Source organism: Oreochromis niloticus, linkage group LG5 (genome assembly GCF_001858045.2).
Source record: "Oreochromis niloticus isolate F11D_XX linkage group LG5, O_niloticus_UMD_NMBU, whole genome shotgun sequence".
NCBI lineage: Eukaryota > Metazoa > Chordata > Actinopteri > Cichliformes > Cichlidae > Oreochromis > Oreochromis niloticus.
The window spans coordinates 1,659,846-1,675,253 of record NC_031970.2 but is presented as its reverse complement, the minus strand read 5'-3'; the positions used below and the strand labels follow the sequence as shown (position 1 = coordinate 1,675,253).

Below are 15,408 nucleotides of genomic sequence, written 5' to 3'. Positions count from 1 at the left end.
CCTCAGCTGAATTATCAATCACTCCTGTCTGTCCTGGAGTCTTTTCAACTTTCACTCTGACGTCTCACATCCTTCTACGTCTGCCTCTAACCTCCATCACCCCCACACACCCCCGCTCTGCTGACTCACAGCCCGCCTCACAGACCTGCAGAGGTCACGACCCTAATCCCAATTATTGCAATGAATGCGTCTGTGGCATCATCTGCCAAGGACGTCTGAGCAGTATGGGTGACGGACTGCGAGCACGGAGTGAAGGCGGCTCTTACGGGGAGCAGGAGATGATTAAGTGCGCTTCTTTAGATAAAGGACTTGTCTCCTTATGACTCCGTTTCCTGTACCGATGATTGTCGGGCTGTGAGCGATGGAGCGGTGGAGACAACGCCATCAGCAGAGAGATGAATGAAATCTGACTCCACTGCTGCTGCATATCTTAGGGTTAGCATGCATGCGTCAGGTTGCCTCGGGCCTCAGGGTCGCGGTCTGATGCTGTAGCGTGAATCAGCAGCCCCTCACTGGCTGCACAGGAAACACCAGCTCGTCTGCAAACACGCAGCAGCTGTTCGCTCAGTCGGGAAACTAAAAACACGGGTGAGGGCTAAAAAAAGCTTTGCCTTCAAAGTAAAAGTTGCACCATTTGAAATGTATTGTTGAAGCATTGATGAACAGCTTTTACTTTGAAGGTGCCTGTATATGTGTTATCCCGTTTCTCCCCACTTTGCTCGCAGTTAGCGATGGTTAGCGATAGGTCGCCGTCTTCGGTGCACGTGGTCGATGCCATGCCCTCTCAGCCTCCAGGACCGCTGGAGTGCACGCTGCACCCGCCCACGTTGTGTTGCAGCTTCAGCCGCGTGTCTGTGCGCGCTCTTATTGAAAGAATTCCAGCAGCAGAAAAACGACCTGATCACACGCACGGATGATAAATGTGCTGCCAGCTTCCTGTCACAGCGCCTGTTGTGATGTCAGGTGGCGTTGTTATTCGGATTATTTTGTCGGCGTATGAATAAAATTCTGTTTTTGACCCGGTTCTTGTTTTTCAGTGATAATCTCTTAATTTGCTTATGCGATTAGAAACCTACACACCACCCTCCGCGGTTCTCGGGGCCTTTGTGATTCGTGCAAAGGTTACATGGTTGGAGCTATTTCTGGTGATCCGCAGCTCCGTTTCTATTCATCCCGGTGGAATTCCCTTTCCTGCCAGGAATGTTATTACCATATGTGAGGGTTTTGTTGTTGCTGCGGTCTTGGCGTATGTTCGGGCAGTGTTACACAACGTTGTGAGCTCTTTAAACTGGCAGGAAGTTCTGTAAGGAATCTTTAACGGGAACTTGCTTTGTCTACATTAGCTCCATCCTGAGCTGTCGAGTTATTCTGGTTGTTTTCCTCGACGCCAGCAGAATGAAGTGTTTCCTGAAGAACTCCCCTCTGACAGCACTTTAGATGGATTACATAAAGGCCTGATTAAAATGCAGCACAGATGAGCAGATAAACACTCACATACATTAGGAAACACGTCCTGTTTGCTCTGACTCTTCGTGCTCGAGTGCTCCAGGCTGTCGCCGCCTAATGAATCAACCTCTCTGTTTTGTTTTCCGACCTGCTGCCGGATGTCTTTCAGGGTTCGATGCCTACTTCACTTCGCGGACTCTGGAGAACAACAGGAGGAACGTGTGGTTTGCTGAGTACTGGGAGGAGAACTTCAACTGCAAACTGATGAGCTCCTCCAAGAAGGACGAGAGCAGCAGGAAGTGCACAGGTGAGTGCTGGCGCCGTTTGTTTACTGCAGGTGTGTGTGGATGCAGAATAAATGAAGCCACGCCCACCCGGGATGGAGCCGTGACAGGTGGAGAGCAGCGAGTCTCAATTACTCTGCAACACAAGCTCCGTTTGTTTGTTGGAGGCTCCATTTTCACTTCTTCTGTGCTTCACGCGCGTTTCTGTGCGACAGCAGGTCGGGACCCTCATCCGTCACCGGGCGGTCACAGACACTGGGTTTAGCTACCCGCTGACTTATTTCTAACGCCGTGTACGATTATTGTGAAAATGTCTCGGGAGGGTTCGGAGACTCGTCCGCTCATTTTACAAAGCTCCCACGTGGTTCATCCCACAAGTGTTCGATTTTAGAACAGAAAGCACGACTAATGAAGCAGCCGCAGATCTGAGAGTTACTCCTCGTTTTGTGTCCCAGCTTTGGGTGGAAGAACTGAAGCAGAGCGCTGGTTGATGGTGAGACAGTCGAGGTAAAGCTGGAGAATCAGTGTGTTATTTTCCACACATCTGATTGGTCAGTAGGTGGTTATTTTGTAGCTGGCAATCTCTGGAAGATTAGGTCATGTTTCATGCTTGTTTTGGAAGGTTAAAGCCGGCCTTCCCACGGCGTTCCCACGGCGTTCCCACGGCGTATGGGGCACCGGAATGCTGCTGAGTGTGGTTCTTTAACAGCCCGGTGTACTCGAGGCTCTGTGGTCAGACCTGTCGCCCTGTAAGCCTCCTGCTGTTGTTTCACTGATTGTGTTTTATTGAGCAGTGTGTTTGTGACACTCATGTTTGATTTATTTAATCGGCTTCTTTTAGTCTGTGATGATATTTAAGATCATATTTACACAGAAATATAGAAATTCTGTGAGCGCTCACAAACTTTTCGTCAGTTATTTGTTTGGGTCTTAAAGCCAAAATTAAAAAAGAGATGTGATGAACTTATCCAGGTAAACGTCTCGCCGAATCTGTGTTTGACACAGAAATGAAAACACAACAAACACATTGAGCTGTCACGATTACAGCAGCCACGCTGACCCACGCCGCTCCGTCATAACCAGCTCTGACACTTTCAGCTCCTCCTGCAGATCATTCAGGAAACGGCAGGTTTAAAAGCGCTTTCCTTCGTCCTGCGCGACTCTGAGAGCGCCGGTCCGTTTACACGTGTAAACACAGACGTCAGAGGGAACCGGAGCAGAGACCCGAGTCCGCAGCAGTAAAACAGCACAGCCTCTCATACCTGTCCACACACAGCACATCACTGTAGTCTGGGTGAGGTGGCGGCGTCAGTGATCGGCGTGGCGGTCTGTGGAGACGTCCGGTGGCGTACATGAAGGTAAAGGTGTGCAGAGATCAGGTGTTTCCTCACTTGGAGGGAGAGGCGGGACGATGCGGTAAATGAAAGCAGGAGTAAGACGAGCGGAGTGAAGAGACCCACTGGTATCAACTCTGCATGTCTCGGGAACAGCGTGGGCGTGTCTCGCTACGAGGCTGTGCCGTGATTGGACTCCTTAATCTGATGAACTCTGTCGCCGCTCATCGACTCGTAGCTTTTCCCTGGGGAAGCTTCACTGCGTCTGCAATGCTAACCAGCACCTCAGGAGCCGCTCTGGACCACGATCGATAACGCCTCGCCGACAGTGACCCGGTATGATGGTGCGAACAGGCCCTGAACGCTAATGAACCCGTTCTATTAGGCGTATTGATCGCAGCCTCGGGAGAACACATTATCTTGTCTGACTTACTTTTCTTTCCCTCTCCGCCTCGTTGCCTTCCTGTTACCTTTCATTTCCTGCTCCGCTCGGCTGATATTTAAAGAAAAACACAAGCACTCACACAAACGAATGTTCACTTAATCTGCTGCTCGCCGCCACGCTGACTCACACACACGCTCAGATCAGCTCCAGAACCGACCCTCCGCTCAGGGGCGGATCTAGAGAAATTTTCTCAGAGTGGCAAAGAAATCAAATGGGGTGGCAAAATCAAAGCCTTTTTTTTCAAACACATATGCAGGTGGTTACATATGGTTAAAATGATTCAAATGCAGTAAGTATGCACGTTTTTCATATAAATATAGTCTATAACTTAATTATTGTCTGTAGCCCACATAATTAAACACTTTAGCTACATAAAACATGTGAGTTTTGATCTTATGTACTGTACAGCCTGTATAATAAATAAATATGTAGCCCAATAAGTATAAAATCCAGAAAGCTACACAGCATGGGGCGGTTCATTTACAAACACGTCTAACTTAAGTTTCACTGTTTTTTGTTAGAAAACAATCACATTGTTACAGCTTAAATTATACAAAATGTCAGAAATCTGCACTGTTATGAACAAAAATTTAAACCTAATTTTTCATGATTTGTTGGATTAACCCTCTGAGGTCTGAAATACAAGCGGCCATTTTTGACTCCTTTTGAGTTTACGTTTGTATTTCACCCTCAAATTGTTTCATCTTATTTTTTCCCCCTTGCCTTGTTTGGTATCTTTTCAGCTCAACTGAATTTAGTTGTTTTTTCCACTGACATACTGCATTAGTGTTACTGATCTGAAATCACACAAAGAACTTTTTACTCTAAAAAAAACCCCACAGACATGTTGAGTAAATTTTTACAACTTGAAATGCAAATATAAATTGTGCATTTTGTAAACATATACAACTATTTATCTATAAATGCAGCCAATACACCTGCATTTCTTTCATTTTGTACAACCATTTAAAAATATTACTAAAACTAAAGTCAGAGAACAATCAGGTTTCAAAATAAGATGCCCCACAAATGATGTGTGCCAGTAAAAAAAAGTTTGTCCACCAAAAGACAGAGGAGAGCAGGGGTCCGTTCTTCGTACCTCGCTAAGTAAGTTAGCCGGATTTGATTGTTGACGATTTCGCGTGATCTTGGATCGTTCGGTTCTCCGAAGCTCATCTGGGACTTGCTGTCATAGCAACAGATCCGTAAGCGTAAACCTGCTCGGGAGCAGGTTTACTTTATGTAAACAGGATTAGATCGCGGCTACTCAGGTATGTCCGCTGCAGTTATACGAAAGGAACAGCGACATTTCTCCACTGTTTTTCCATAAATAAATATTATCAATGTAACTAAAGATAATGCAGGATTTGATTCTTTTATTGATTTCATACAGATACATACAGGTCATTTCCGAAAAAAGGGAAATGTACTAGTAATCATGTCATGTAGTAGATTATGTCAGATGTAATTCATATTTTAGGGTAGTAATAGTAAATTACTACGTGCAATCAAGATGAGAGACCACGGCTATAAAAGCGAAGGTGGATTTGGGAAGTCTGTCGCAGCCATGTCCTGTCCGTTTGTACACGAGCAAGGAAGGTGCAAGATTGATAAGGAGAGTTTACAGAATTCAGCGGATATTGTGGGATAGACGGGATATATATATATATATATATCTCAACTTACTGTGCATGCTTCAGTCACCCCTTGCATGGGAACAGGTAGAAGTGATGGAGTGTTATGTAAAACTACACAAAAAAACCCACAATGTCAATAAATGTCACAGTACAAAAAGCATTTTAATTAAGGCAACAACCAAATATTTTACATTGTACAAATAGCACCAGTTATGAAGGTGCTGCTACTGCACCCCGGCTGCTGGTCTAAGGAAGAGCTGCCCCCAGGGATGCCCTCAACAATGGGTCTGGTGGCATTCAACCCTAGGGCCAGCTCCTCTGCCGGGGTGTGACGAGGGGGTGCAGGACCACCACCTGTCTTTATTTGCTCTGCCCTTTTCTTGGTTGCTGTTATAAACAAACAAACAGATTATTTCAGGGTCTCTTTTCAAGAGACTAAAAGCAATATAAGTGATAAATATTACCATTCTGTAGAATATTCTTATATTTCACTTTTACTTGTCCCCATGTTCTAGTGGGTCCTGTTGTGGCTCTAATGTGAAAGAGGATATAATGTAATATAATATAATAAATTACTTACGAGTTTAATTTGTCAGCAACTTTCTGCCAGCCCTCTCTCCTTGCTTTTGCAGCCTTTGCAGTGTTCCCTTGCGTTTTAATTAAACTCTGAAACTCCTGATATCCCTCGATCAAGAGTTCTTGCTCTGCTGCCGAAAAATACTGAGCGCGCTCCTTCAACGTCTTCGCCGACCAATCACAGGGTTGCCGATCAATGTTTCTACTATCGATGCGTAGCCCCTTTTAAGCCACCCAGTGATCTCACATTACTTCATCCAGCTATACTAATCGTCAACAACAGGTGTGTTCGGAGAACCGGATTAGCGAGCTCAAAGTTAGCGCGATGATTTGATCTTGGATGTAGTAAGCGAGGTACGAAGAACGGACCCCTGCACAGGGATAAACCTGCAGGCCTGACAACAGGAGGTGTATCACTCCGCTGGTTTTCTATGTAGTGACAGTGTTTACAAATGTGCCTTAGTGACATTCATTAGTGCCCTCACTGACACACAAAACAAAACAACGACTACACAAACGAACTACACAAGACAACACAACACACTAACTATACACTCCACACTAAACGTCACAAATCTCCCACATCTAAAAACTCTCTCGCTCTCACTCGCTCGCTCTGTCTCGCTGCCGTTACCGTCACTCCCAAAACTCTCCCCTCTTCCTAAACAACCAAATCCCACATGTTGACTTTTTTTTAAATTGGTCGACATGGTGCATTTTTCCACCGATAGGAAAGAGGTGGCTTTCTTTCCTTTCTTTACTGTTTTCGCGCTTTCCTTAGAAAACGCTTAAAACACACACACCCACACACACACATACACACACACAAAAACGTGACGACAGTATTTAGAAAAAAAGCATGACTTATATATATTATCATAACCCTGGATTTACTGGCCTGTAATTAAAATGTAAAAACTTTGAAGTCAGAACTTTCGATGTGGGCTGAAACAGAGACTCAGCGTGGCTGCAGCTTGTTGCTGTGTCAGCTTACATCAGTCATGTGATTTGGAGGTGCAGCGTGTCCGTGGACCACAGAGGGTTAATAACACTCACCTTCCTTCCATTTCCAGAGTGTAACATCCAACCACCAGTGTAAAATCCGTAATTCCCATGGTGTTGTTCAAAATGTGCTCTGGCACAATCATGAGCATCGCTTGCTGAAAACAAGAAAAAAGCCGGTCCTGCTATGGGCTGAACCATTTGTTAATGGTGGAGGGGGAAACACTATGCAATATATTCAGTTTTAGCATTTATATTCACTGTTGACTGTAACTACGCTCAAACTGTTAATGCTATCTTATTTTAATAAACAACACTGTCATATGCAAAACTGGGAAGGCACTTGGGGTGGCAAGTGCCATGCCACCCTTCTAGATCCGCCCCTGCCTCCGCTTACAGACAGGGACCGCCCCCCAGCCGAGACCGTCCGCTCCCGTCACATGACTCAGACAGGAACACTACACCAACACGGGGTGTCACTTCCTGTATGTGGCCACATCAGAGGAGAGGACGAGCTGCTGGTGTGTGTGTGTGTGTGTGTGTGTGTGTGTGTGGCGTGTCCAGCGGGTGGCCTGGGGGGCACAGGCCACCCCCCCAACCAGACTGGCCACCCCAGGTGCCACCCCGAAGCCAAAACAATAAAATCCAATGAAATATCAAATGTACGATTATGTTTTCACACTGAAGCTCAGATATCCGAGTGTAAGTGAATGCAGCATCGGCTTCTGCGCTATGAGCATCATGTTAGCAAAGGTAGGAGAGCCAAGCACGACAGACAGCACCACAGAAAACAGTTTTTCGGCGAAAGATTAACAGTTTAACATAGCTGGACTGGCCATCGAGCATGGCGGAGCTTCCACGGCGGCTAGCAGGTGGATGAGGGAAGGGTAGGCAGGAGGAGGAGAGACCAGAGGCGGCCGCCAGTCCGAGTGTCAGGTGAACTGAACTTCAGGTAAGAAGTTATGACCTGCAGTCTATCTGGGTCAGATATAAACCAAGTTTAGGTGGAGTTTATTTTCGTTGTGCTGACTTTTTACAGTCAGTTACAATAACTCGTACTGCGTACTAGCTAGCATGATGGAGTTTCTATACAGCTGGGTGGGTGCTGTGATGTTACTGATGGTGAACTTTATTTTATTCATAAGGTTAGTTAGTAGAGTTGCCAACGGCTCCTTAAAAATGGAATGGTCCCTCATTCAGAGAAAATATTACAGGTTTCGTATTGAGCTGAGAAGAGACGCAGTTTGTCCCGTACTTCAGCTAGAATGAAAAAGACACAAAGCTGGAGTTACTGTCTTTATGCTGTCAGCTGCCTCTTCTTCTCCCCCTCCCTCTCCCGTTGCTACTTCAATCATGAAACTGATCAATGATCAGCTGATCAGCTTTTCTCTCTTGTTTGTTTATCGCCCACTTTGCGCCAGAAAGAGGAAACCAGCGGATGTCGCGTTAAACAACAGCAGCACGTTTAAGCTTGATCAGCTGTTGTTAGAATTTATTTTATATTAATTGCTAGTATCAGCTGATGTTTGCTGGAGCCACAGCTGTAAAGCTGCTGGTCATGATGTCGGTTTGGATATGTGGTGAGAGGGAAACATGCAGATGAAACCAGGAGATGTCCTTACTGGATCATCAGAGCTGAACAGGTGATGGAGAAACAGGTTTACCTTTTAGGTGACATGAATGAGTTGAAGGGAAGTTATGAACTGTTTCTGAGAGACAAATAACACCAGGATCCTTTGTTTATGTAGCTGACAGCTGGTAACTGTGCAGGGGCGGGTCTAGCAAAGTGATGCCAGGGGGCCAGGTAGGGCATTAACAGGGAAAGGGGGGCACAAGGAAATACTTTTCTTACTTATTCTCATTTAAAATATCTAGCTTTTATTAAATAATTATCTGAATCTTGCGAATAAAGTTTTTATCTGACGTAAAATTGATAGAAATCATACATATACCAACAAGACAGAGTACATCACTGTCACAACAGCGTTTGTTTTCATTCAAAGGCTTTATGGCTTTAATACCTGGTGGGCCGATCTCTGGTCAAAATGCCCAATTTTTTGTACCAGTCCAGCCCTGCAGGTTAATACTGGCAGTGTCACCATGCCAGCTGACTGTATGTCAGTTTGGCCGGCGGTCATAGGTTCTATCCAATAATATGATGCGAGACTGGAGTAAAATACATCCACTTTATTAAAGAAGGAGCATGACAACACCACAAACACTCACCTCAACTAAACAAAATGGCTTCCTTTTATACTCTACCTTTTCAGGTGAGCATTCGGGAATAGCCCAAGTGTGGGGGTTAAACTAATCAAAATGAAAACATAACCCTCCACACACACAAACATACAATAACATTTAAGCACATCACAAACATATACATATTTCCAACACTTACTATAAACAAACCAATTATATAAGCTACTCCCATTACTATATAAATTAAAACCCACTTTAACCATACTCCCTAACCTGGCACACTGGTTTGCTCCAAGAGCTCTTAAACAGGTGATTGAGCCACTTCCAATCTTTTGCTCCACATCCTGCACGAAGCGACCAGGACAGGTGAGTACCTTTATAAGTTCTCATTTCACACACCTTTAGGTTATTGACAAATGATTAACTGCAAGCAGCTCTAACTTTGGCTCTTCTTTGACACAGGTAGGATGGCCAGTCCCACTGTCTCTTCACCGTTACAAGCTGTCAACTTAATTGTATGTCAAAACCTAATAAAAGAATTCATAAGAACTAATGAGTTTTTCTTTATTATACTAATTTAAATTCCCAATCCATCGATTAAATACTAACAATGCAAACAAGGTAATGGAACCTCTGGTCTCCATTACACTGTATTTCATCATCAGCCAGTGTTGTTCTTCAATATTACCAAAGTTTACCATAAGGCAGCATAGAAAGTATTTACTTGCTTTCAGGTTTTATTCAAATGTTAGTCTTTTCATTTGTTTCCCCACTTTTTTCCTGTTTCAAAATCAAACACCAGTTTGTGAGATTATCTTCTTTTTTTAATTAATAGGCAGATAAAGTTTTGCATTGGCTAATTTGGCAATTGTATGTAAAAATGTTTGTATTTTAATATTCAAAAATGTTTTTGCCCAAAACATATGTGCCCTATATGTCAGTAAAAATACTATGCAAATATTGCTGTCCTTGAATGCTGAGTAAACACTGACAAAGCACTGATTGTATCTCTTGTACTTCATCAACGCAGTATCTAAAAACTTTGCACCGTAGTGGTTAAAACCTCATTCTAATAAGAGTCAAAAGCAAATTCAGTTATTAGGTTTACAGGGTTATTGAATGATGGTTAACGGTTGGTAGATTTTCTTTTTTAACATTATCTGCCAATTACATCTGCCAAGCTTCTCCAAATCTGTGCCCCTACCTGGCCCCCCCAACAAAAATTTTCTAGACACGCCACTGGTGTGTGTGTGTGTGAGTCTGTGTGTGTGTCTGCCCTCAGTGTTTGTATTTAAACTGAATGCATGCGTTTGATTGGTTGCGCTGACTCCTCGTCTTGTTGTCAGCAGCCTGTTTCAATCAGATTCATGTTCTCCTCCAGAGCAGCTTTGCATGATTCACAGCTGGAAATAATCCTTCTTTATGTGACACTGACCCCCGATGCAGCTCCTCACTTCTTCCTCGGTCTGAAACGAGCCGTTTTAGCTCCACCCCCTTTACTGATTGGCTGCTCCTCCAAACACCAGGTATTGAGAGCATGTGGGCGGGGCTTCTGTCAGGCAGCAGCTCAGACCGTTTAGAATTAACCGAGAGTTTTGAAGCGTCGATGTGAGCGTGTTCGGTCGATGCCGTGGTGAATTGACCCTATGTACATATTTGGACGAGAGGGCGGGGCAATAAGTTATCAGCTGATGCTTGGATATCCATCCATCAGCATCCACAGACTGTGCGAGAGCATCACACAGGAGCTGATTAGCGCTCATGCCGGTTGTCCTGCTGCCACACGCAGCAGCAGGTTTCCTCATTTTACAGTCAGACGTTAGTCACGCTGATGGCGCTTATGGCCTCGATGTTGGTGGAGAGGAAATGAGTCATGCTCGTCCATGAGAGGATACTTTGTGCCGTTTAATTTGTTCATCGTCAAATTTACAGATCGGGATTCCAGGAATCCAGGACAAACATGGCTGTGCTCCAGGTTATAGTCTGCACCCATCAGATCCATGGAGACCTGAATCTGTTGTAAATGAAGTTTTCCATCATTTCCTCATCAGCTTTAATTATTTGATCTCAGAGCACCAATAATTTTGGTCTGAGTCGAACTTCTGATCATTTTGACTTTTTACCTTCATGTTGTAATATTAAACATTACACTTAAACTTTTATTTATCTCATTGTTTCTTTACTCTCATTTAAAATTTGTTTATCTTTTTTTCATTTTTTATTGTCCATAATTTTTTCAGTATTACAAAATGAAGTTTTAATAATTCGCATTGCTAATTAATCATATTGACTCTTTTCTCTTTTTAACTTGCATACAGTCGTTTTATGTTCCACATTAAATAAATCAAAACTTTATTACAGCACATTTATCAGCGCCTGAAACAGGAAAAATAAAATATTAAAAAAGACAGAGAGAAAAACATTAAAGTCTGAAGTTAATGTGTAAAAAAAACTGAGTCCTCTATTTTTTCCTCTTTCATAAAAATGAACTTTTTACCAAAAACTGAATCATTTTTTTTTTCTTATGACTTTCCAGCATTGCAGAAATATAAGAATTATTGAGGCTTTTTTTTTCAAAAGGAAATTTAATCTTGGAAAGGTTTTTCCTCATTTATTTATTTATTTAAAAACAGGATATTTTCACCCATAATTTTAAACTGTGTGTTGCTTTATTATGTTATAAATATTGCAGTGAGATACAGAAGCAAAGGGCAGCTGAGCCGAGCTGCAGAAGCGCTCGGTAACTGTGAAATCTCTCCTTTAAAACAGTTCGTTTGATGACACATTTGGCTGTTTTCTTCTTTCACTGATGTCTACTTAAAACCAAGATGATGCACAGCAGGACGCTTCCTCCAGGGAACCAGTTTTTTTTTTTCAGTGCCTCCAAACATGGTGTTACTACCACAACTAGGGCAATTATTTGTGTTATTAACCCACTTACTCAAACTGCAGAGGAGGCGAATTACAGAGCGTGAAAATGAATGTGACATCTGCTTCAAATTATTTCATCCTGAGGTCACAGAGCTCCTTTGGATGAGGAGGATTCTTCTCTTTTAGAAATGACTACAGTCCGACTTTAGATCAGAACTCGGCTGTGCTGCTTTTAGTTCAGGCAGTGAGAAACGACACAGACTATGAACTTTCCCACTTTCATTACAGACAGTGAACTAACCACAGACAGTGGACTCTCCCGCTCTTAAACCCTTTAAGACCTACCATAGAACCAAGTCCACCAGAGCTTATCTTTACATTTTACATGCTGTGGAGCCATTTTTGGGAGCATTTTAAGTTGCTATACATCAATACAACCATTATAGCCCAAATTTTAATAATATGTATGCATTAAGTGCATAGTAATTACATAAATTGCAAAAAAGTGCAATAAACTACAAAAAAATTGAAAATCGTTTTTGTTTTTTTTTTAACATATATTTCTAGTTAGAGAAATTTAAGAGGCTTATCCCTCAAAACTGTAAATACAAAAAAGTTGCACAAAATAGTTTCCAACCACAGGAAATTTATTTTAAGTGTCTTCATAGTTCTATTTTTGAAATACACCAATTTTTATATACTGCAGGAAAACCGAAAATAAATATTATAATGCAAATTTGCAAAAAAAAACAGCATATGCATCAAAATAAACTATTTCCAGCAGTGCAATTTGAGTCCAAAGCATCCCAGAAACGACACACAAAGTCATAAAGTAAAACATAACTTTTAAAAACACAAGTATAGGCTCATCTACCCTGATGGTAAAAAACTACATTTCCGCAAAATGACGTCACTTCCGGTTTCGGGCAGGTCACGGCGGACATGCGATAGTTCGCGCTGATGGACGTAGGAAGTGTTACGAACAGCTGATCGGATCGGCAAAGCGTGTTTCTGGAATATTGTGTTTTTGTTGCTGCAAGCGCTTTTTATGCAGTTTTTGCAAAGCTGTGGAAGGAAACTGTGAGCTAGGACAAACTGATGGCATAAGTTGTAAGTACAACTCCTCCGGTTTCATATGCAAAAAAATTTATTGCGCTAGCTTACGTAGTTGCAGTGCTACCGGGATTTAAAAATAGTTACGCAAAACAGAGCGTGCCCGCTCCGACCGGCTTTAAAGGGTTAATACAGACATGAACTAAACACGGACACTGGACTTTCCCACGGCTGTTACAGACAGTGAAGTAACTTTCCCACTGGACTTTCCCACTTTTACTAGACACAGTGAACACACCACTGACTGGACTTTCCGACTCCTGTTACCAACATTAAACTAACCGCAAACTGAATTTTCCCACTTTTACTACAGACATTGAACTAAGCACAGACACTGGACTTTCCCCTGTTACAGATGTTTGGTTTTGTCAGGCATCTGTTCAGGGTGCAGGTGCATCATGGGTACTGTAGGCTCCTCTCTGGCTCTGATTTTCTTCTTTGAATGGTTTTTGGGGTGAAATGTGGAGCCTGTTGTGTGTTTTGGATGGCTGATGGCTGAATGGCGCTCTCTCTTTAACGGCCTCCGTGTTGTGATGTATTCAGGGACTCCTGCGGCACTAACAGGTGGTTAAAGGCTAACGGCCCGCGGTGAGGACAGCTGCAGGATAACATTGTGCCGGCGGTGCCTCTGAAGGCTGCCGTGCAGATAAGATTGTGCCAGCAGCTCCGGGGTGTGAGGTGGTACAGAGAGGCGAGAGGGACTCCTGTTTATGAGATAACATTGAGCTCGGGTCCCTTTGCCTCTGGCAAAAAAATATGGAGGGTTGGAGAGGCGGGGCCTCAGGAGGGTGTAAGAGCAGAGATAGGACGACGCTGTCAGTCTCTGCCTGTGACCACATTAGCTGGAAGCCGTGCTATTCGCTGCCGTACATCTGCTTTCCGGCCGTCCTGGGCCTCACCACCTCTTCCTTAACAGGACAAAGACAGAAATACAAGCACCACTGCCCTCGAGTTCCTCGCTAGTCAGCTGACAGAGCCGAGCGCTCCAAGTCACTCTGGACTGAGACCAAAGATTTGAGCTCCTCAAACAGACGAGCTCAGGACGGAGAGGCCTCAAAGACAAAGACAAGCGTCCTTTAACCCCGGAGCCAAATGAAGAAGAGGCAGACGTGTCAGTGCCAACCAACCAGCGCCCTCAGAGTCAGGAGAGTCATCAGTGTATACGCTGTACTCACACTTTACAGTATGATGTAGGATTTAATGATAAAGACAGACACGCTGTGTGTGAGGCAGACCTGCTGAGTGGGCGTGGCCTGTGTGAATAACAGATAACTATTGAAATGACATCAGGTTACCAGCAGGATGGCATCTGTGTTCAGAGTTTATAATTCATCAGTTTATCAAAGATCTCCAACAGCACTGAAACCATGACAGAGCCTCCTCCGTGCCTCACAGACGGCTGCAGACGCTCACTGTCGGACCTGCTCGTGCATACTGACCATGACGTGGATGCATCGCTCCATCGGATCCCTTCCTTTCCTCCAGCTGTCCTTCACTGACTGTTTCTGATGATGATCAGCTGAAGGTCCAGATCAATCACCTCAGAGGATTCAGACCTGTGTGCCGAGGAGAGCGTACGTGTTTTAGGAGGGAGGAGTTAAAGATGCAGCGTTGGTTAATGGCTGAGTGACATCACTGTGTACGCTGAGGCTCCGCCTTCTCCGCTGCCCCCGTAGAGCCAGCGGGTACAGCTGGAGTTTCACTTACAGCACTTAAGAGCGGCTTTGTTTGCTGTGTTGGAGGAAGTGGAGCTCATTGAAGGAGGCGGAGCTTGTATTTGAGGGAGTTTTTCCTTCGCTGGCTGATTAAATTCTGAGCTGCTGTTACTTTAAAGCTTCCTGCCTTTCATCACAGCAGAGGGAGAGACTGCAGTCACAGTGCTGCCTGTTGGAGACGTTATGAAAGAGCGTGATCGATAAAGATTATTAATACTGACTCAGCCGTGCTCACAGCGCAGCGCCTCACCCACCATCCTCACACAGTCCTGCAGTTAACCCACAGTGGATGTATGTTTGCCTTTCAGTGCCATCACACACACACGTCCGAGTTTGTCTTTGCTAAACTCACCTCTGCTCACTCTGTGAAAGAGCTGCAGGTGAAGGTCACAGTGTGTGTTTGTGTGTGTGTGTGTTTGTGTGTGTGTTCAACTGCTCATCAATATGTTCTGTAACCGGTCACCTTCAGCAAAAAACCCAGTGAGCATCAGTAGCTTCCTGTGTGACCTCTGTGTGACCTCTGTCTCCTTCAGGTCAGGAGCGCATCGGCATTGACTCCAAGTACGAGCAGGAGGGGAAGGTGCAGTTTGTGATCGACGCCGTGTACGCCATGGCCCACGCTCTCCACAACATGCAGCGTGACATGTGTCCCGAGAACTCCGGCATCTGCCCCGAGATGGAGATCGCCGGGGGCAAGAAACTGCTCAAGTACATCCGCAGCGTCAGCTTCAACGGTGAGTGGACCGATGGCCGCGTCCTTCTGCGGCCCATAAAGCTGCTCGCACC

General features: G+C 44.3%; 1 protein-coding gene and 1 long non-coding RNA gene across 2 annotated transcripts in view; both read left to right on the top strand.

The window, feature by feature from the left end:
* Nucleotides 1-15,408, top strand: part of grm7 (glutamate metabotropic receptor 7) — a 165,660-nt gene that overhangs the window by 109,884 nt on the left and 40,368 nt on the right. Inside the window, 2 exon segments of the mRNA XM_005462578.4 lie at nucleotides 1,616-1,753; nucleotides 15,156-15,356. Of these exon segments, the coding sequence (XP_005462635.2) occupies nucleotides 1,616-1,753; nucleotides 15,156-15,356 (339 nt within the window).
* LOC109201211 (uncharacterized) lies at nucleotides 8,847-9,476 on the top strand. Its single transcript, XR_002061238.2, has 2 exons — nucleotides 8,847-9,289; nucleotides 9,386-9,476. It is a non-coding gene; the product is annotated as an uncharacterized LOC109201211 (long non-coding RNA).